Source organism: Lutra lutra, chromosome 1 (genome assembly GCF_902655055.1).
Source record: "Lutra lutra chromosome 1, mLutLut1.2, whole genome shotgun sequence".
Taxonomy (NCBI): domain Eukaryota; kingdom Metazoa; phylum Chordata; class Mammalia; order Carnivora; family Mustelidae; genus Lutra; species Lutra lutra.
Genome location: NC_062278.1, coordinates 84,406,144 through 84,427,723, shown reverse-complemented (window position 1 = coordinate 84,427,723; position 21,580 = coordinate 84,406,144). Strand labels below are relative to the sequence as shown.

The 21,580-nt window shown below is 42.8% G+C and overlaps 2 protein-coding genes across 3 annotated transcripts in view; one reads left to right on the top strand and one right to left on the bottom strand.

Annotated features, from left to right (window-relative positions):
- Positions 1-7,196, bottom strand: part of RSRC1 (arginine and serine rich coiled-coil 1) — a 434,436-nt gene extending 427,240 nt beyond the window's left edge. The window contains exons 1-2 of the mRNA XM_047727597.1: positions 7,157-7,196; positions 6,736-6,915 (exon numbers count right to left, since the gene is read on the bottom strand). Of these exons, the coding sequence (XP_047583553.1) occupies positions 6,736-6,915; positions 7,157-7,196 (220 nt within the window). The remainder of the gene's footprint in view (positions 1-6,735; positions 6,916-7,156) is intronic.
- Positions 7,197-10,755: 3,559 nt separating this feature from the next.
- On the top strand, positions 10,756-21,045 carry SHOX2 (short stature homeobox 2). Of its 2 annotated transcripts, none has more exons than XM_047728866.1 (5): positions 10,756-11,295; positions 14,158-14,366; positions 16,791-16,848; positions 17,153-17,241; positions 18,774-21,045. In XM_047728866.1, exons 1-5 carry the CDS (start codon positions 10,947-10,949, stop codon positions 19,065-19,067), a joined length of 999 nt encoding a protein of 332 aa, XP_047584822.1. In that variant the 5' UTR covers positions 10,756-10,946; the 3' UTR covers positions 19,068-21,045. The 2 variants fall into 2 exon arrangements, with proteins under 2 accessions (XP_047584822.1, XP_047584823.1); XM_047728867.1 differs by having other exon boundaries at positions 10,757-11,295; positions 18,810-21,045.
- Positions 21,046-21,580: the final 535 nt, after the last annotated feature.

Genomic DNA, 21,580 nt, shown 5'->3' with positions numbered 1-21,580 from the left:
TTGGCTGTCAGGACTAATCCAAAGTTCTAAGTTATTTACCTAGAACCAGAATTAGACTTTAAATATAGTTATGAACCTCTAAGATGTTCACAGTTCTAACATTTTACAGTTAACAAAATATTGGAAAGACTTGGTTTTGAAACTTTAAATAAATCACTAGTGTATCTAAACCAGCTTCCTCACTGAAAAATGACACTGCACTAGTTAAAAGATCACCATGACCCTTTCCAGCTTCAAAATTCTATGATTATGAAATTACACATATACAGATAATATAAATGTACATATATACATATTTAAATATTTACACATATATATAACATCTGTATATTTCCATTAAAGAATGTGTACATAACTGAGTTATAACAATCACCTAAGTTTTCCTATTTCCTGGCTTTTCCTTCCTTTCTTGTTTTCATCTTTAGACAGTTATGAATTTTCTTTACCCACAAATAAACACCTAAATGAGTTTTTATTATAATTTTCTTATCTGGTTAAAAAATACTAAAATGAGTGTGAAAGGATAAAAAAGTGTAAATTCACAAGAATTAAGAGACTAAAAGAGAAAACAACAGGAACAGTAGACAAGATATGTCAATAAATTTTCAGCAAATGAAAACCAGATGGAGGATAGAGCTAAGAAAGCTGAAATCACACAACTGCAGAGAATTGCAACAAGAGAAAAGCCAATTCACCCAGCAAAAATCAGAAAGGCTCAGGAATTTGAGACACCAGATACCACAGCCAGAACAACAGGTCAAGACTAAAACACAGAGGAATTGAAAATCTGTAAAAGAAGTAATCGCCCAGGCCCCTTCCCTGACCCAAACCAGACAAGTGACTACTCCTCCCCAAACCCAGCAGGAAAGGTGGGTTTTTTTTTGTTTTTTTTTTTTTTTTTTTTAGGAAAATAATGAAACAATAAGCACAGGTCCAGACACACAGTAAAAGAGGGCAGAAAGATGCTAAACTAAAAGTTAAAGGAAAGTGAAAGTCTTCAATCTAACGGGAAATACTGCAGCACTCATGTGCTTGGATCCAAGAATTCTGGAAAAGGATTCTTTACAAAAACTGAATAGTCAAAAAAGGTATATAAATATTTGAAGCTCCACCCCGGGAAAAAAGGCCAGGCTCTTATCCAATCACCCTATCACCAAGCCCACCAGTTACCAAACCCAAACCTTAAACACAGTAAACTTTTCTCTGTAAACTTTTTAAACTTTTTAGCAATTATACAATGAAAGGTAACCAGTCACGTGATGAAATCCTTTATCCTAAGAGAAAGAAACCAAAACAGAAAGAAAAAAAGCAACTTGTAGTAAACAAGAGACATGCAAAAAAAAAAAAAAAATTACTGTTAATATCCCCAGAAACACATGAGAAGACGATCCAGCAAACAAGAATAGGAGGAATACTCAAAGAACAGGAAAGCCTTAAATATAAGCAAATGATAATCTGTAATAAAAAAAATACAATAGGGTTAGAACATAAGGTCAAAGGACTCACAGAAAGGAGAAAGAAAAAGATAAAAAACAGGAGGTAAAAGAAGATCAATCTAGAAAATCCAATATCCAGTCAATATGCATTTCATAAAAAAAGAATGCAGAAAGGAGATACAGAAAAACACCCAAAGAATAATTCAAAAGAATTTCCAGAATTGAAAAATATCAACTGCTTTAAATCCTCAGAACAATGAATTAATAAGAGATTTATACCAGGGGCACCTGGGTGGCTTAGTCAGTTAAGTGGCCGTTTTTGGTTTCAGCTCAGGGTCTCAGGGTCTCAAGGTTCTGGGACTGAGGTCCCCTCCCCACCTCAAGCTCCATACTCAGTGGGGAATTTGCTTGAGGATTCTTTCTCCCTCTGCCCTTCCCCTAGCTCATGTGCAAGCTCTCTCTCTAAAATAAGTAAATCTTTAAAAAAAAAGACATATACCACACATAGCTCAGAAAAATACAGACAACAGCCATATACAGATCCTAGAAACTTCTTAAGAGAAAAAAATGGTGTAAAGCAACACAAAAAACAAAAAAGACTTGCCTTCACATATCTAAGTGAAAATGACTTTCAACCTCTCTATATTCAGCCCAATCAATGATCTAATAAGAGATCAGAATAAAGACACTTTCAAATATGCAGTCTCAAAATTATACCTTGCATTCACCCTTTCTTAGGAAACTACCAGAGGATGTACTCCACCAAAAGTAGAGAGTAAACCAAAAAGATGATCCAGATCCAGAAAATCTAACACTAGAGATAGGTATAAAGTCTCAGGATGGTATTGGGCTTAGGTATAAGAGATACATCAGAGAACAAGAAACAAAAATCCTTGCCCTCTAGCTTATGCTTGAAATGGAACAGCAATTCTGAAAATGGGGTCTGTAGGTCCCTGGGGGTCCTTAAAAACCTTTCAGAGGTCCAAGAGGTCAAAACTATTTTCACTATAACACTGAAATATGATTTATCTTTTTCACTGGGTTGACTTTTGTACTGATGATGTAAATAAAACTAATAATAGGCAAAACTGCTGGTGCCTTAACAGGAATCAAGGAAATGGCACCAAACTGTACTGTATGACCACTGTAGTGGTCATTGTATTCTTCACTGCAACATACAGTTTAAAAGAAATTTTTTAAGACAGTTTCACTTAAGAATGTCCTAGATAGAACAGTAAAAATCATTAACTTCATAAATTTAAACCTTGAACACACATCTTTTTAATATTCTGTATGATGAAATGGGAACTACACTTACCCACTGCTGCATATTAAAGAATAATGGTTATTTTGAGAAAAAGTGTTAATACAAACAAATTTCAAATTGAACAAGCTTTTATCATGACACTATTTCTAAAGAACTAACTATGACTATTCAGATTTGGGTATTAGGCAGACATTGCCCAAAAAACCAATGAAGAGACTTTTTCATTTCAAGGAAAGCTGACATTATTTGTTACCCATGGTAAAATCTGAGCTCTTAAGCAAAAATTAGAACTTAGGATAACTTGTATCCACCATCATGAGAGTGACAGCTTCCCACTCAGTACTTGACGATTTCTGTGTTGAGATCAGTGGTGATATTCAAAAATGTGAATTTTTTAAATTACATAATAAAGACTCAAAATTCAGAAGGTATGCATAACTCAGTGAACCACTATTTTCCCATAGGCCAATTCAGGATCTCACAGAATCATGCCTAGGTAAAAAAAAAAAAATCTACTCACAGTATAAGACAAACCCATAGATTTTAATGTGATAGACTATAAGGTCACTGACATGTTTTCAAAAACCAGACTGCAACTAACCTTTAAGAAACTACTACTTGTCAAGTTTTAGTGTAGTATCAAAGAAGTAATTATCAGCAAAGGCTATTAAAATACTTTTTTCCAAAACCATATCTTTGTGAACCCAGATTTTCTTTATATATTTCAATCAAAACAACTCATCAGGGGCGCCTGGGTGGCTCAGATCTGCCTTCCGCTCAGGTCATGATCTCAGGGTCCTGGGATCGAGCCCCATGTCTGGCTCTCTGCTCAGCAGGGAGCCTGCTTCCCCCTCTCTCTCTGCCTGCCTCTCTGCCTACTTGTGTTCTCTGTCTGTCAAATAAATAAATAAAATCTTTAAAAAAAAAAAAAAACAACTCATCACAATGGAATGCAGGAGCAGATATAAGAATCCAATTATCTTCTATTAAGCCAGATATTAGAGGGTTGCAAAAGTGGAAAACAATGTCACTTTTCTCACTAAGTGTGTTCTGGAAAATATAGTTATTTTTCATATAAATGTCTTACTTATGTTACCATGTAATGGGCTTATTATTATTTTTAAGTGGATTAATAAATATTCAAAATTTGCTCATGTAATTGCTAGTAAGGCAGTATTTACAGATATAGCCCATATAGATAAAAGTTCTTGGAGTCCACAATAATTTCTAAAAGTGTAAAGGAATCCTAATACTAGAAAGTTTGAGAACCATTGCTCTAAGGTATCTACAGTTATTTCCATTCTCCTTTTTTGTCCAGCTTATTAAGTGCCCACAAAAAGCATAAAGAAGTAGGAAAAAAAAAAGGGCACAGATTTAATTACATATCTTATTGTTGACTGGAAAAAAATAGAGAATAGGAGGTGGGTATACATTTTCCTTTGTTTTAATTTCAAACAACATAATTAACCCATAATAGAAGAATAATTACATTTAACCCAGAAAAGTTAATGGTAGATATAAAGCCTTTCCTTACAGACACACTAAATAAAAAGTTTAAAAATCATGTCACCAAACTATAAATACATTTTTAAGTAACATATTTACACTTCAGAAAAATTACTCTGCAGTATAATCAACTTCAAATATTTATTCAGAAAACTGAACAAGAGCAAATGAGAGATAGATCCAAAAATTGTCTTCTCCATCAATGACGGGTACTGAATTCCTACTCACCACCTAGATATATACTCACTTCTGGTTTTCTATAATATCATTGGCATATAACTGAATATACTTGCTCATTCAAGTCAAGGTTGTCAATTTATATTACACACTCCTAGTAAGAAAGAACTCCTTATACTTAACTCCACTGTATGGTATAGTACATGAAAAGACACATTAATAACTCTTTCTGATAAGGGCAATAATGAACTGAGCAGAGATTTTTAGGAGCCCCACAAGCTAACAATTTTTCAATCTACCTGTAAACAGAAAACGCAACTATAGGAAAGAAGTCCTACTGCTCTTGGTTTTCTGTCCCCCTTCTGTCTTCTAGTACTTCCTGGTTACAGTCTCCTGGTTGCAAACCTCCCCCAAATACTCCCACTACCAAACTGAAACCAGGAGAGGTAATGACTACAGCAGGACATCTATTTACAAAAACATCTCACTGAAAAGTTTAAGTGACTTACTGAAGACATGAAGCCAAGATGTGATCATTCAAAAGAAAGCTCAAAGGTATACACAAGTAGTTCCTTTGTCTAGTTATTAATAAAGGTACACGAAGCAGTTAGCCTTTTTCAGAAAACAGGTAGAGGGAAAAAAGATTCCTAGAAAACATGACAGTTTATAATTATTTCTCTACTACTCATCCATTAGTATATCAAACTATATTCTTTTTAATCTTGGACACATGGCTTAAAAAAAAAAAAAAGACAGTCATGTCAATGGGAAATCTATCTCAAAAAGGTAAAGTAAAAATGGGGCTAATAGCATTTTAGCATAGGAAGAAATCCACAAACAAGTACAAAGCCATGCAAACGCAATAAAAGAACTGTGGTAAAATTCTAATTTAAGATAACACAGCAAAATTCAAAAAAGACACAGAATTGTCAAAAACACACCTATCATAACTAAAAATTTGTAAACTAGCATCTCTTTTTTTAAAAAGCATTATCAGTCCTAAGAATTTCTCCCCAATGGTTTGAAAATGAAAGCAGAAAATTTATCTATACATCTACTGTAACAAAATCATTACAGAAGTTTTCCAACTCTTAACACAACTTTTTGCTAAGACTGGTGGAACTGGTAAGGCCAATTAATACATACCAGCTGCCTTTAATTTTTTTTTTCTATTTCAAACATTTTTAGCTCTCTTATTGAAGACCCTAACAGTAGTAAAGTGTTACCACTTAGCAGGAAATCTTTGCGTGTAAAGAAAGTGAGTATTTATAGACTCTAAAGCTAGACAGGATACACAGTTCCCCACAAGGTTGCACCTGCCGTATCTGTTCAAATCCTTAAACCTGAGAATTCTGCATATTCCCCTTACTTAGAGCTTTTATGTCTAGATGAACGCTGGAATACTTCTTTTTAACAGAAAAAAATGTTTGATTTATGTAAATACCTGGTACCTACTTAGTTGAAACTCTAATAGTTTGGTGCTAATTCTGAAAATGCAATTAACAACAAAAAATTTAGGCTTCCAGTGTACATTTAAATATGTATAACCTCTAAGATAGAAGTTATGTTAAGGCTGATCTAAAATCATGCGTCCGCAACATGTCTAAGTAGTGCATTATAACCTCTCACCAAAGTGAACAGTTTAAGGGTAGCCATGTGCTCCTAAGGAAGCCCATAAAGGTGGTCATATGACCACAAGGCCAAAAATTCTGAGGTCAAGGAAATTGAAGGTTTAAAGCGAGTATATTTATTTGTGAAGGAAGTTAAGTCTACCTCACCCAGCACCACCTATCTCTCAGCAAGAGTGTGAGCGCGGAAGGGGGATAGGGAGGGAAAGAGGTGGATCTCAAGTACCGACAGCAGAGTGAGTGGGGTAGAGTGCACCAGGTTGCAGCCTCCCTCTTGCTCCATCCTACTATAGCTAGTGACGAAGCAGCAACCCACTGCAAGATGAGCACAGAAACCCAAAAGCAGTAATGGAGGACTAGGGACTTGGGGTGCAGATGGAGGTGTGGTCTAGGTATGAAGAGAACTGAGAGCTGGTTAACTCCTCCTCACTACCACCAGACTGAAGGCCTAGCTTGAGGCCTGCGACCGCACAGTACCCACAGGCACCCACCCAAAGTCCCCAGCTTGGACTTCAAGGGTCAGAAAGCGCCAGGTACCGGGCGCATGCGTACTGCGCTGCCCCGCACGCCTCGCGGCCGCCACCCACCACCGCCGCCACCCCCACTCCACGTCGCCTTCCCCGCGGACTGCGCCAGGCCCCGCGCCGCTTCTCGCCGGAGCAGGGCCTCGGAACCTTGCGCCCGCAGCCGCCGCCTCCCAGGTTCCAGATGCGGCCATCACCTGGGTCCCGGCCTTCGGCTTCACGCCTCTGGTTGACTTGCAAGCGCCACAGACCAAAAAACCTTCCTTCAAATCTGGGCGCCGCTGCCGCCCTCCGAACTTGGTTCAGTTTAAGCTCACCGCCTTCCTGGTTCCAGCGCCAGGCAGCCTCAGCCGAGCTTCCGAGTGCATCGATAGAGACTGCCAGGAGTTAGGGGAGTGCCGAGGGAGTAGATTGTCACGCCGCCAATTTTTTGTTTGGTGTTGGTTTTGCGTTCTTGCTTATTTGATTTTTTTTGTTCCCGAAAAGCAATAAAGGTGAAGACTGAAAAGTGTTATTGCCTTAGTAACCGTCGCTATCGTCTTAGATAATCAATAAACAAATCTGCATCGTAGGAAGTTATGTTTAAGACACCACACGTAGCAAAATTAGTTATCTCACTCTGGGGGAGGAGGAAACTAGCCCAACGATAATAAATCATGAGAGTGTGTCTGTATAGAGTCGTGTGTGATTAAACTCTAATGATTTATTTGCAAAAATACATTAAAATCGGTGTTTCTTCTACCCTGAAGGTGAAGGCATTCACAGGTTGGGTGCAAATTAGTTTCCCACATTAAAATTAACGGGTTGGTGGAGGGATGGGAGAAGGCTGCCTGAGGCAGGGAGCCGCGGTTTCTTCTGAAAGAGAAATTAAATGTATAGATTTTTTGTTGTTGTTTAAACCAATAGAAATTACAGCGATTCAGCAATTTCTGTAACTCATACTACATTATTTATCTGTAAGAAACCTAAAGGAGGTGAATAAACCCTTGGCCTTAGTTTGGGTCGACTGCAAGAACCAACTCGTCACAACTGATAGATATCCAGGCTAGAGTTTTCCGCTGACGGTTTGAGAGGGTGAAAATCACCTCCACAAATATATTGCTCATAAATGACTTTACCTTAAATAACCAGTTTTGAGGGACCGTTTTAAAACTTAACTACTACACTACATGTTTATTTTAAATAATTCAAGAGCTGGGGGTGGGGGGAGCTTGGCGTCCTGAATTTCATTGGAACCTGTGTATCTGTCTGCAGGCTGTCAACTAAACTTTATTCAGTGTTGTTGGTTTTTTTTTTCTTTTTACCAAAACCACATTTTGAAAAACCCTGTCTCAAGAAAAATTTATCTAATGAAACATCATTAGAACTTCATGAGCATTTATTAGCATATGATTTTAAAACTTCGTTGATGTTGGTTTTTAACTAAACTTCCCTTGGGCCAGCGGAAATTTGTGGGGAGGCACTGCAGATTTCTCACATCCGCATCTGATATTAACACTACTATTCCTAAATGTATACAAAAACCCATATGCCAGGAAAATCTATGGGAAAAATCTATTTGGTGTGAGTTCCACGATGATTGTGTCTGAGACTTCCCTGATCACCTTTAAAGTGGTCATCTTTCCCTCAAGCTCAGTAGACAGAATTTTAAAAGTAGCTATTGAGTCTCCTGATCCCTTGCCAGTCTTCTAATAGTGATTATGTTGGAGCTGTTTGTGAATACACATTTAACACCTCAGTTTTAGAGCTCTTTGAGCACCACATCTATTTAGCTGACCCCATTCCTGGTCATTCTGCTAAATAACCTGAAAGATGGATTTTCATAAAGGATTAAAGTTTTATGGTTATTCTCTGATAATATCAGAATTGAAGTGGTTACAAGTAGTAAACCAAGACTAAGTGTAAAATCATGTTTCTAAATTCACATCCTTGAAAAATGTGAGTATGTGAGTCTCTTTTGTAGTGTGATAAAATAGAAGCAAGCACTCATATAATTCATTAATACCTAAAAGCTATTGCTACTGGAAACAAAGATTTTAATTATTACCCCTAAATATAGCACTAAATGTTTTAAGAAACAACTTCAGAATTCAAAAGAAAAAAAAGACAAAGAAACATTCCCCCAAAATATGATTTTCATTTTCCTTAAATTCACTTAAATGTGAACATTTTAATCTGAAGAGTAGTATATATAGAATGACAAGGTACATATAGCCTCTATTTTTATATATTCTACAACCACTGATGATATAATTGTTTTCTCTTTTTACAAATGATTCAGATTGTTTTGATGATAGTTTTCAAATTATCTGTTCATGCCTCAATCGAAGGGCAGAAGTATACCTTTCACAGTTCTGTAACTGCTTTTATTTTTCCTGAGAGTATCAGATCCAAGAAAATGAACTAGTTACATTTAACATGAGAAGAAAACCTGCATTAATATTCATACTACTTGAAAATGTCCCCCAAACCACACTTGGAGAGATATATTTGTTTGTAGGCTCGAGTAATTATCTTTCCTATGTAAATATTCTTGTGTGAGATATATACATGGTCACACTGCTCACTGCAAGCTTTGCCTTACACAGGACAAATGACTCAGTAATATAGATGTTCCTTCCATATAACAAACTATTTCGATGAAAATAGTCCAGGAATAGAATTTTAAATTGTGGCTTTGACAGGGGGAGAGAGAGAGAGAGAGAGAGAGAGAGAGAGAGAAAGAGAGAGACCTTTCTCCCGGTGACTCTCTTTTTGAATAGTCCACGATTTTTAAAAAAAATTAGATGGGGCATAAACTTAACATGAATTTTTTTTCAAACTCAAAGAGGGATAATAATTCGCTTTTCAAGGTTGGGAAACCAACTAGAATGTTTCTGAGGATGCTAAAGAAGACCTCCTGTAGTTAATTGTGGGAGGGGTCCGGGTTCAGAGAGTTGTAAGGGAAAAGGGGTCAGGATCCTGAGACCTCAAAGAGGAAACGAAGTCAAACTGTCCTTGACCAGGCGCTAAAATGGAATCTGTCAGGGAACAGTTGCTCCGGAAATGTGTTAAATAGACTGGCCCTTACGAGTTGGGTTTGTCTGTAGAGGTGTCGGCCTGGGCTCTAGCGCACGAGTAGTGGGGTGAATCACAAACTCCCCTGGGCGGGGAGTTCAGTGAAGACCCAAGCTCTTCTCTGGCTGCGAGCCGGGAAGCCCCTTTAAGGAGCCGCGCGGGTCTGGAAAGCTGTAAAGGACCCTGACTCTGAGCAGGTTTGTGAACTCAGGTTGCCCAGCTGTGTGGGTTGAAGGGTGGAGGACATAGGATTGGGACACAGGGTCAGGATACGGAACTGGGGTGCGGGGCGCCTAATGCAGGTCAAGGAAGCCTGGCAGCAAGGCGGGGAGGAGCAGTTGCGCGGCAGCCTGACGCGGTGCGAGGTTGTGGGGTGGAATGCCCAGTCCGGATACCCGACTGACTCCCGAAGCCGCGCACTTGTCAGTTTCCTCTTGGCCACGCCCCGGCGGAGTAGGTCCAGCTCCCCAGTGTTTAACTGAATCGTGACACCAACGCAAAATCCACGCCTAATTAAATTAATTAGGGATTCTCGTCAATCCTGGATTAATGGCCAAGAGCACAGGCGGCCGAGGCTATCTGAAAACCCGGACGGCCCGGGACCGGCCTCCTTTTCCCGCCCCCTCCCGTCCCCTTCTCTGCCCTCCCACTCCTGCTCCAGCCTGCCTGGACTCCAGCCTCAATCAATCTCAATCTCTCTCTCTCTCTCTCTCTCTCTCTCTCTCTTTCTCTCTCTCCCTCCCTCTTTCTCTCTCTCCCTCTCTTCCTCCCTCCCAACCCCCCCCCCCCAGGTAGTGGTGCGGGTGCTTCCCCAGGAAGGGGCTCCCTCCGAGTTGCGAAGGGGAGGTAATTTACTCAGAACAAGAGGCCGCCTTTGCGAAGTATAAATAGTGAGACTTCAAGCGCAGCATTGCTATCAGATCTGAACTCTCCGCAGGAAGAATTGTCAAAGATCTTAACATTGAACAAGCGCGCTCCGGCAGGGAAGCATCAGTTCCCATTTCCCTCCGGCGGCCCCCGCCCCTTCCCTCCTCCTCCTCCTCCTCCTCCTCCTCCTCCTCGTCCTCCTCGTCCTCCTCCTCCTCCTTCTCTTCTTCCTCCTCCTTCTCTTCCTCCTCCTCCTCTTCCTCCTCCTCTTCTTACTTCTTTTTCTCCTACTTCTCCTCCTCTTTCTTCTTTCTTCTCTTTTTTCTTCTTCTTCTTCTTCCTCCTCCTCCAGCTCCTCCCCCACCCCCTGCCCCATTGATGTGTTATTATTGGGGGGGCTGGAGCAGTAAAAAAAGAAGAAGGAAAAAAAGAGCGGGGCTCGGCTGGGAGAGGTTGAGCGCGGGGCTGACGGGCTTCGGCGACGATGGAAGAACTTACGGCGTTCGTCTCTAAGTCTTTTGACCAGAAAGTGAAGGAGAAGAAGGAGGCGATCACGTACCGAGAGGTGCTGGAGAGCGGGCCGCTGCGCGGGACCAAGGAGCCGACGGGCTGCGCCGAGCCGGGCCGCGACGACCGCAGCAGCCCGGCAGTCCGGGCGGCCGGCGGAGGCGGCGGCGGAGGAGGAGGCGGAGGCGGAGGCGGAGGAGGCGGAGGAGGTGCAGGAGGAGGAGGAGCAGGCGGAGGAGCTGGAGGAGGGCGCTCTCCCGTCCGGGAGCTGGACATGGGCGCCGCTGAGAGAAGCAGGGAGCCTGGCAGCCCGCGGCTCACGGAGGGTAACGGCCTAAAACCCCAGCCGCGATTCCCCTTCCCGCCTTCCTGACTCCTCTCAGGCAAAAGAGGACCCCGAGGCCCAGCGGGGAGAGGGGCGGGACGCGGAGAGGGCCCTTGGACCCCAGCTTTGGAAGCTAGAGTGATGATGGAGGGGTGGGAGTCCGATGGTGTGCACGGTCGTGGGTGGGGTCCGAGTGTTTGTGAAGACGGGGGGCGTGGGGTTTGCGCGCGCCCTTCTCAGATGCTCTGGCTATGCCCGTTCCACTGTAGCGCATTTCACCAGCCGGAGGATGGGCGGGCAGCCCAGACGGCCAGCGGGCGGATGGGGAAGTTCGCTGGGCCGGGCTGCCGCGGGGGTGCTGACAGCAGCTGGGCCAGGCGGCGGGATTATGGTTATCATCTAGCGCCGAGTTTGCGGGAGCCCTAGGCCTGAGAAAGAAAGAAAAAGACAGGAAGGAGAGAGAGGAGAGAGAGATTTCACTCTCGGGTCGCCCCAGGGTTTCCGGCCGCGGCTAAGATCCACTCGAACTCCACGAAGATCCTGGCTTCTCGGATCTTGGAGGTCAAAACTTCTCATTCTCTTTGAGCTATTAAGATAGAACAGGGCCAAGGCAGTCTAGACTGTTCTCTCGGGAGACACGTTAGGCTCCCTTTTGGGTTGGTTTTCGATATTTACACAATTCCATTGCTGTTTCGAATCCTTTAGTACTCTGGTTTTGTCGGAGGGGGGGTGTGAGGAATCCTTTGGTGCCAGCAAAGTGTTAGGAAATGGCTTTATCTAGATGGTGGAGCGTCCTGTACCAATTCAAAAGAGTTCAACAATAAAATTAATTTGGCACTTGGTGCCTGCAGTAACTGGTGTGCTGCCATATTTTTCCAATTAGGAAAATATGTGACATGCGTAGAATCACATATTTAAGCAAGCAATTAAGTTGTTTATAACACGGTCTGTTCCTGTTTAGGCCAATAAATGAAATTTGGGGGGAAAATAGAGATTATATTAAGTCTATTAATCAAGTGGAAATGTGGACATCTTTCTCTTTGAAGCTCCAAAAGTTTGAAAGGCATCCACTGTGGATGACAGGAAATAGACAAAGCCTTCTCAACCCTTAAGTAGAATCTGAAGGGTGTGTTTTCATATTAAATTTCATTACAATATCAGTGGAAATATTTTATTAACTTGGCTCCGAATGTTACCTATAATGCTATCCGCTTCCTCTCCCGTGGAAGGACGAATGTCCATAAAACGAACTCTGAGTACAAGAAATGCAGGCAACACTTAAGATCATGGTAGCTAGACTGCTAGACTGGGCTGGGATCTAGAGGCTCTTCTTCTCCCAGACCAGGCAGCAGGTCCTCCTAAATTTGGAAAATGGTGGCACAGCTGTCAGGGGGCCAGTGCAGCCTCCCAGGCTGAGTCTGCTGCTCCAGGCCCAGGGTACACCAGCCCACCGCATCGCGCGGTTAGGGTCTGAACCCGGGCCGACACAGTCCTGGGATTGTTGATTTCCAAGCTCAGGACAAGTATTAATTTCTCTGCAGGCTGGCTTTTCCGGAAATGATTTTTAACACCCATGCTGATCGGGATCCTGGGCTAGGAAGAACTGCAAACAGCCTCGACTATCCAAACTCAGATTTGACACCTTAAAAACCCAAGGCTCTGACTCAGGCGCAGAGGATGAAGGTTCCAGAGGGCAGCTTATGTTGATATGGGCTCCCCTGATCACTGCCCCTTGGCCTAAATATATTTCCCTCGGGTGACTCTGTACGCTCACATTCGCAGAGCTCCTGTTTTTTAAGGGAGAAGGAAGGACAGTAAAGTAGCAACGGATGTGTACAAACCCAGAGCAGAAAAAAAAATGCATATTTTATTAAACAACCGAGCTGCTAGATGAATGAAAAGGCTTTGCGCAACCAATAGAAACCAAGGATCACGAATGTTTTGCTTGAACCTGTTGATCTCTGTGGGTTTAAGCATTTAGGGTCGAGTCTGCCTTTCCAATAGGGAGGGAGAAGGAGAGAACTGAGGCAGCGGTCTGTTTCGCGCGCCTCGCGAAGCTAGTTATCTCCGCTCTCGCCTTTTGGCCTGGCGTGAGCCGCAAGCCCTTCAGGCAGCCAACATGGCGTGGGTGCCTCTGCTCAGGCACCCAGTGTCCGGCATGGGGGTAGGGACTGCTTGGCCGCCAGTGGTCCTCCGCAGGGTTAGGCTTGAGCCCTAGGTCAGCATCGAAAGCCCGGAGATGCGGCTCCCAGTGCCGCTCAGCACCCGGGTCTTGTTCCGCCGCTGCGACCCTTGGGCCCAATTGTTCCCAAATTAGAGCAGCAAGTTTGAGAGAAGCAGAGAGCCAGCGGGGGCCTGAGAATAGCCCAGCATCCTGGGAGTAGCGGGTGAGAAGCCAGTGCATGGCCTCGCCGCGCCCTTCTGCCCCGACCGGATTCAATGTCTGGCCGGGCGCGGCGCTCTTGATTCCGTGCCTGCAAGGGAGAGGGTGAGTGCGAGAGAGGTTGGGTGGAATGGATTTGGGGCTCGCAGGGGAGGGCTGGGGACGGTGGAGCGAACAGTGAGGAGGTGAGTTGAGGCTACAGTTGCGAAGTGGTGAGTGGGTGAATAGCTGGGGGTAGGCGGTCGCCCAGAGTTGATCTTCTCGCGTCTCCAGAATCCTCTTCCTCAGGACAGGGTGAGGAACTAGACAGGAACTCCGGGAGGGGGCAGGATCCTCCATCATTTTGTAGACAAATCTAGTAACAGGATTTGCTGTGTTGTTTTTGTCCGTGTGTGTGTATGTGTGTGTGTGTGTGTGTGTGTGTGTGTGTGTTGTGCGCACGTGGACATATGCGTGGCTTATTTGTGGTGCCCCCTCCAGTGTCCCCAGAGCTGAAGGATCGCAAGGAGGATGCAAAAGGGATGGAGGACGAAGGCCAGACCAAGATCAAGCAAAGGCGAAGTCGGACCAATTTCACTCTGGAACAACTCAACGAACTGGAGAGGCTTTTCGATGAGACCCACTACCCAGACGCTTTCATGCGCGAGGAACTGAGCCAAAGGCTGGGACTGTCCGAAGCCCGAGTGCAGGTATCCAGCTGTGAGGAGGTCAAGGCAGGGCGCGAGGAGTGGAGGAGGGGCACGCGTGGGGTTAGAGAGGCTGCTTGGGAGACACACACGGAGGGCGCGGGTTCAAGAGTCTGGAGTGAGGTGAGAAGGGATGGGATATCTTTACAAGAGGTCTTATTTTCCAAAGTAAATCTTAGTCTTGTAGCCTACCCCCCACCCCATCCCAACATATGTTCCCAGCAGAAGAAAGCTGTGCTGGGCTTGCTCCCAGAGTTTCTATAAACCACAACCACCACCACCCCCCTCGCCTTACGATGCCTTTAATGTGGTTTAATCCTAATGGGCCTACTTTTATAAGCCTTAAAAAAAAAATCCCACAGAAAACGTTTTATCTTCTGGATGCCTTAAAAGTTACAACGAATATTTTGTTCGCCTGAGTTGGTTTTCCTTGAGGGCCTGCTCCGGGGTCGAGGGTTGCCAAGCGGATATGCCAATTAGGTTTATAGATGTACAGACTATAAAGAAAATTAGCAACTGTTAAGTGTGGAAATTTACAGTTTGCCGTTAGCAGTCGATCTCAAACTGTGTGTAAAACAGTGGAGATAGAAATGCATTTTGGTCACTCTTTGTTCCCTCAGTTAACCAAGACAGCAAACCTGAACCTACAGAACTTGATTTTTAAACAACTTACATATCTTAATATGGTCATTCTCAGAGTCCAACACCCAACAAGTGCCATCTGTGATGAAGTTAGAATTGGAGCAGGTTTTTTGTTTTTTCACTGGTTGTGGGGGTGGAAGTAATGGCAATAGGCTTTGGGGGCATTCAAGGTAGAAGATTATATACACACATGCATACATATCCTTCTACTTTTATGGAGAAAACATTTAAGTGTTCAGACTGTATTTCCGCTCAAATAATAAAATAGGAGAAAATGATGGTCATTATTTGTTTGAACACATGGAGCAGTTTTAGGCCTGAACATCTGCAGCTGTTATAAAGTATCACTGTAACAGATACTCCTGGGGTCTCTGGGTGAAGAGACCACCATCTGCAGCAAACTATGCAATTCTTATGGGGCTTCCCGCATCTTGTAATAGGATCAGGACAAAAACAGAGCAGTCACGTTGAAGGGAAAAAGTAATAATAGGCTGCCTTAGTCATCACAGCCGTCAATAGAAGGCTCTGCTCTTCCTTTTTAAGCCTCTGCTGCTTTGCTGTGTGTACTCAAATCTCTAGAGGCTCAGCAACCCCTTAAAGACATGATGATAATTATTACAGTTATGAGCATTAGTATCTCAGTTCCAACTCTTCTAGGGGAAAAAAGAGGCAAGAAGCCTCAGGCCATGTGAGTTACACAAAGGATACCACCCTGGCACGAAATCTACCCTTCTATTACACTAAATGGCAGGGGAATTTTTGAAGATTTATATTGACTGTGACACTTGCTTTCAAAAACAAGAAAAAGCTCTGAAGCGGTATTTTTCTTTTATAGTTTTTTTCAAACCTTAATTTGTGAATCAGTCAATATGCTGTATTATTGGAACATAATGCTGTATGATTGGAGTGTAAAAACAAGCTTTGTTTGAATTTGTTTGAATTTGTTTGTATGAATTTTTAAAAATCTGTCATACTGCCTCTGAAAGTTGGCAAATGTATTTAAGAAGGTAATATGTGGGAGAAGACAGTATCCAGAGTGACTTGATTCATACCTTCCCCTTTTCACAGAATATTGTCTTTTTTTTTTTTTCCTTCATAAGAAGTAAACTTTATTGCTGGTCTTCATTTTTTCATACTTTTATTTAAATTTTAGGGTTATTTTCTACTATCGTAACCGTAAGCAGTGGATTTTTTCTGTAGAAGCGAATTAGATTATCATGATAATGGCACAATTATTCTGCTACTGTGTTACACTCTACTGCACAGAGGAACAGAGAAATTCTAAACTTCTTTGTAGTGAGGCTTTTATGGCACTAATTACCTCTTCCCCCACTCTTATCCACCCCCCCCAAAACAGAGTCACTATTTGCTTTGGTGTTTGGTTTTTCTTGAAGATGAAGCTAATTAATATTACAGGCTATTAATGAGCACATTCTTCTCAGGTCTTATTGGGCAAACATCTAAACCCATTATCACTTTAGTATCAGGTATCAGGGAGAGCTTTAGGCCTTGGGGACTCTATAATGTAGAAAGATGAAACCAAGACTAATAGTAATTTATCAAGAAACAATTTATCTTGCAAAAGTCTATAAAATTCTTTTTTGTCATTCATTTACATTATTTGACTTTGGAAATTGAGAGTGTTTTTTATAATTCAAATATTGCTCACTATATCTCTCAATCCTTGCCTAAAATACGACTTTTTTTTTCAGTGTACTCTGATAATTAAAGGAAAATGTTTGAGTTCATAAAATCTAGATTTTATTTTATTTTTCCAATTTGTAGGTTTGGTTTCAAAATCGAAGAGCAAAATGTAGAAAACAAGAAAATCAACTCCATAAAGGTATGCTTCTCAAGGAACATCTGATATTCTAAGTAAAAAGAGAACTGGGTAATATTGTTATACAAAGTCAGAAAGAAACTCGGAAAGATAATCCTCTTCTCTATTTAAAATCTGCCTGAAAGCAGTTAATGAGAGTACTAAAGTTCGGGAGTGCATTTATTTTCATTATGGCAGCTGTTTAGGAAGATAACAGTCCAATTCCAAAGGAGTTTATTCTATTTTGGTATTGTTTGGAACTCTGGGAAACAATGCTGGAAATATTAACCTCACATTATTGTGTTTTACCCCCTCCCCTTTTTTACAGGTGTTCTCATAGGGGCTGCCAGCCAGTTTGAAGCTTGTAGAGTTGCACCCTATGTCAACGTAGGTGCTTTAAGGATGCCATTTCAGCAGGCAAGTATAGCCCAGTTTCAACCAGTTTTCAACTGTAAAAAGACCTGGATGTTTGCTTGAACTGTTGAATATACCCTCTCTGAGTCCCAGTGTTGGTGTCCATGCAGTTGAACAATAATTTTGAGATGATATAGTAAATCTACTCCCCTTTAAAAACCTATAAAATGTCAGGGGCCTACATGCCTAGTCCTTTCTGTTCTCTTGGGAAACCTGCAGAGGCCTGAGGCCAGCAACTGGTCCTTTAAAAATGCACTAAAGATTGCACTTGGGGAGAGGAAGGAAAAGCCTTTTGATTAAGATTTTGTCAGATCCAATACAGAAGTTAGTCCTAAGGTGTTTTCTAAGGCAACTTTCTAAATATTTTTCTAGGTATTTCCTACCCCTTAGTCACAATAAATGTTTCTGACAAAAGAAAAGTAAATAAATAAAAGTACTTCCAACTCACACTTGATTTTTAAAAGCTGTCTCTGCAAACAAAGCTTCATCTCTAGTAGAGAGAGAAGCCTTGGTCTTCCTAGGGATGCCCTGCCTCTGCAATCCCTTTCTTAGGCATAAAGAAACCTTTAAGACTACATTTTAAAAGGACAGCCTGCAGCAATGATTTAATCCTGGGAAATCCCAGTGCTCTAAACGCCCCTGCTTTCCCAGCCTAAGGGCTCAATCCTTACCCAACCAGCGCCTGACCTTCCCCTTCCTCAGCCGGGACCCCTGCTTGGTAGGGCTGTGAAGTCAAGAATTAGCTCTCTCAGTTGGCAACACCCTGGACTGGGGAGACATCTGGGTGTACCCATGTATTGACGGTTACTGTTAGGGAGATCTTAGCTCTCTTGACACTGCAGGACTCTAGCTTACATCCTGATGCTAGGCTTTTGAAGCAAGAGAGAATGATTGGAGAGAGAGTGGGGTCTTAAAAGGAGACCCTTACTACTCAGAAAGTGATCTGCAGGCCTGCAGCATCAGTACCACCTGGGAGATTGTTAGAAATGCAGAATCTCAGGTCCCAATGCAGACCTTCTGTAGTAGAATCTGCATTTTTAAGAAGATCTGTTTTATAACAAGGGTAATTGTTATGGCAGTAAAGGTTAGAAGTACTAACAATTGTGCCAATTGTGATGAAGATGCAATAATTTCCCCGGGTGACGGGGAAAAGTTTTATAGTTTGCTTGTTATTACTTCAGTGCTTTAATGGATAAGAGGTGTATGATGGCATCTAGAGAGCCTTTCCAAATTACCTTTGTAATTTTGAGGAGGGCGATGTTTTAACACAATAGCAGTGTTGCCCTCTGATGGGCCCAGCTCCCGAGGGGGCGGCCACATTCCTGCAGACAGGAGTCCCCCAGGGCTCAGGGAGGTAAGACGTGCTGAACGAGCTGCAGAGACTCTGGAGCACCGGAGTATCCCCGCAGCGCCCCAGACTCAGTAACAAACTGAGAAGGTCAGCCAAACTCCCCTTTCCTGTCCCCAGCCCCAGCCTTCCCCCTCACCAAGCTGGACGCCGTTAATGCTCTGTTTCTATTCTGTTGTCACCCTAGGATAGTCATTGCAACGTGACGCCCTTGTCCTTTCAGGTTCAGGCGCAGCTGCAGCTGGACAGCGCCGTGGCGCACGCGCACCACCACCTGCACCCGCACCTGGCCGCGCACGCGCCCTATATGATGTTCCCGGCGCCGCCCTTCGGACTGCCGCTGGCCACCCTGGCGGCCGACTCGGCCTCCGCCGCCTCTGTGGTGGCTGCCGCCGCCGCAGCCAAGACCACCAGCAAGAACTCCAGCATCGCGGATCTCAGACTGAAAGCTAAAAAGCACGCTGCCGCCCTGGGTCTGTGACGCCAACGCCAGCGCCGAAGTCGCGCCCTCAACGCGGCGCGCACCCTGCAAACCCTCCGTGCCCCGCTGCTTTCCGTTTAACCCCTCCGGACCTCCGGAACCGACCCTTTTTCCGCCCCGCTGATCGCCCTTTGCCACCTTCCACATCCAAGACTCGGAGAGCGAGACTCCGCGCCGGACCTCGAATCCCCCTAGGCGCACCAGCTCTGTGGCTCCTGACCATAAACTTACCCAAGGGCGTAGAATTTGGCTTCGTACGGGCAAGTTTTCGGGAAGTCTGGAGGGAGACTGAACAAGGGAGCGCTGGGACACCGGAGTGTGGCTCACGGCAAAGCTGCAACGATGGACTCTTGCGTAGAAATAAAAATCCAGTTAATAAAAAATGAGCAAAAAAAAAAAAAAAAAAAAAAGTAGAAAGATAAACCAGAAAGAAAAAGGAGGAAGGGAACTAAACTTATTGCTATTTGACAGAAGTTGAAATCGGAGAAAGAACCAAGGAACAAAAACAAATTTTAAAAAATTAAAATATTTTATACACTTAAAAATATGGGAGAATAACCCAGACGAATCTCGAGAGAATGGGGTGGGGGGTACCAGCTTAAAGTGTATGTTTTTTTTAATGCGCTAAAAAACGCAAAACAGAAGGAAGAAGTATACTTATTTAAATAATTAAGATTTTAAAAAGTGCGCAGCTGGGAAGTTCACAGGTTTTGAAACTGACCTTTTTCTGCGAAGTTCACTTTAATACAAGAAATTTGATAAGAGAGGCGGGCCTCCTTTTACGTTGAATCAGATGCTTTGAGTTAAAAACCACCACGTATGGAAGAGTAAGAAGAGGGAAGACAGTACAAAAACGAGGAGAAGAAAAAAATGATATTAATACAAAAAATGTTATCACAGACTGTGATTTCTCTGAGAAATTATTATGGCAGCACTGTCCAGACTGCTGACAGTAAATTCCGGTTTTGCATGTTACTTGTATTCCATTGATGGTGTCTCCCTGCTCCCTGCTTTACTCACATGCACTTACTCCATTTTTATCTTCAGTGTGAAAAACAATACCAAAAGCATCTGGAAATTGATATATATCAAATCTATAATTTTTGCCCTTTGATCCTGTTGGACAAAAGAAAAAGGTTGGAAGGGAAACAATTTACACTCTGTCCCAAGAAGACGGAGGCTGGCAGAAAATGTGGGGAAAGGAAAAAGAAAAGAAGACCAAATGAAATAATAAAGGTACAGCGCCTCAGAGGGCTCCTGGCGCATAGTAGGCGCTCAATCAATGTTAGTCCCCTCTCCTCCCTCCTTTCTTCTATTCCCTCCTGCTGATTTCCTGATGTCCTACGTGGGAACCTTGTTTTATTTCCCCCTCTCTATCCTGTCACACTCACCTTGAATAATACCCAACTAGATACAGGCAGTAGGTTTGTGTAAAATATGTTGATACACACGAACAAAGTTTATTTTGGCTATAATGTGTGAACTGATGGTTGACTTACAACATTTGCATTTTATCTCACAAAGGTGTATATTCAAGTAAATTTTTTTGTTTCAATTCATGTAACTATTTAAACTGGGATACCCTGGACTAAGCAATCTGTATCCCAATCACTAGAAAGCCTCCTTAGTTTTTTTTTTCTTCCTCCTAATTTACAAGAAAGAGGAAAAGCTCTTTTAACTGAACTTTGGTATGCGGTTGAGCTTTGTAACTATTTGTTCTCCATGAAAACAAAGTTATTTATATTTGCCATATTTTTTCTAGTGTATTAAGTTATTTTAAACAGAAGAAGATGCTGTTATTTCATGATGTGTTGTTGGTACAAAATGTTTCGATTTCACCTCTGTTAAACCTTTTAAATAAGTGCCAAGTTATTAATTGAAGACACTTTGCGATCAATTGAATGAAAATAGTATTGTTTCATTTGATGGGGTTCGCGTCATCTTTGTTCCTGTTACTATTAAACTATCCGGGATAGTCTTTCCTTCTTCCTTTTTGATTAATGTGTACCTATCTCTCGAATACATCAACTTAGAAAAGCGCTTGCTTCTGCTTCTACGTGCGGCTCTTAAGGGGCCGTGAGAATGGTGGATCTGTGGCTCTCGATATCGCTGAGCGCAACCTCCACCCACTTTTTATCTCCCCAGCATAGGAACCGGATTGATTTTACACCAAACCAATAAAGGAACAGGTAATATGTAAAATAATATAAAATGGACTCCCCAAGGCAAACTCTCATTCTTCATTGGGCTGCACTTTCACCTTTGAAGTTTTTCGGGGAGCAGCTTGAGAAGAAAGGGAAGAGGGATCACAGGGTGCGAAATCTACCTGGGTTAATCGAGGCATAATGGACACTCGACCACAGGTCGACCACCCTCCCCAAGCAAGGGTTGAAGGTTTGGGAGTGGGTAAAAGCCGCGGAAGGGAACCGGGGCTCTGGGAGGGGCGAATCTTCCACCTCTCCGCTCCAATTCAGCGCTTTGGCCCATGTAGATTTTTCGTTGGTTAAATCTAG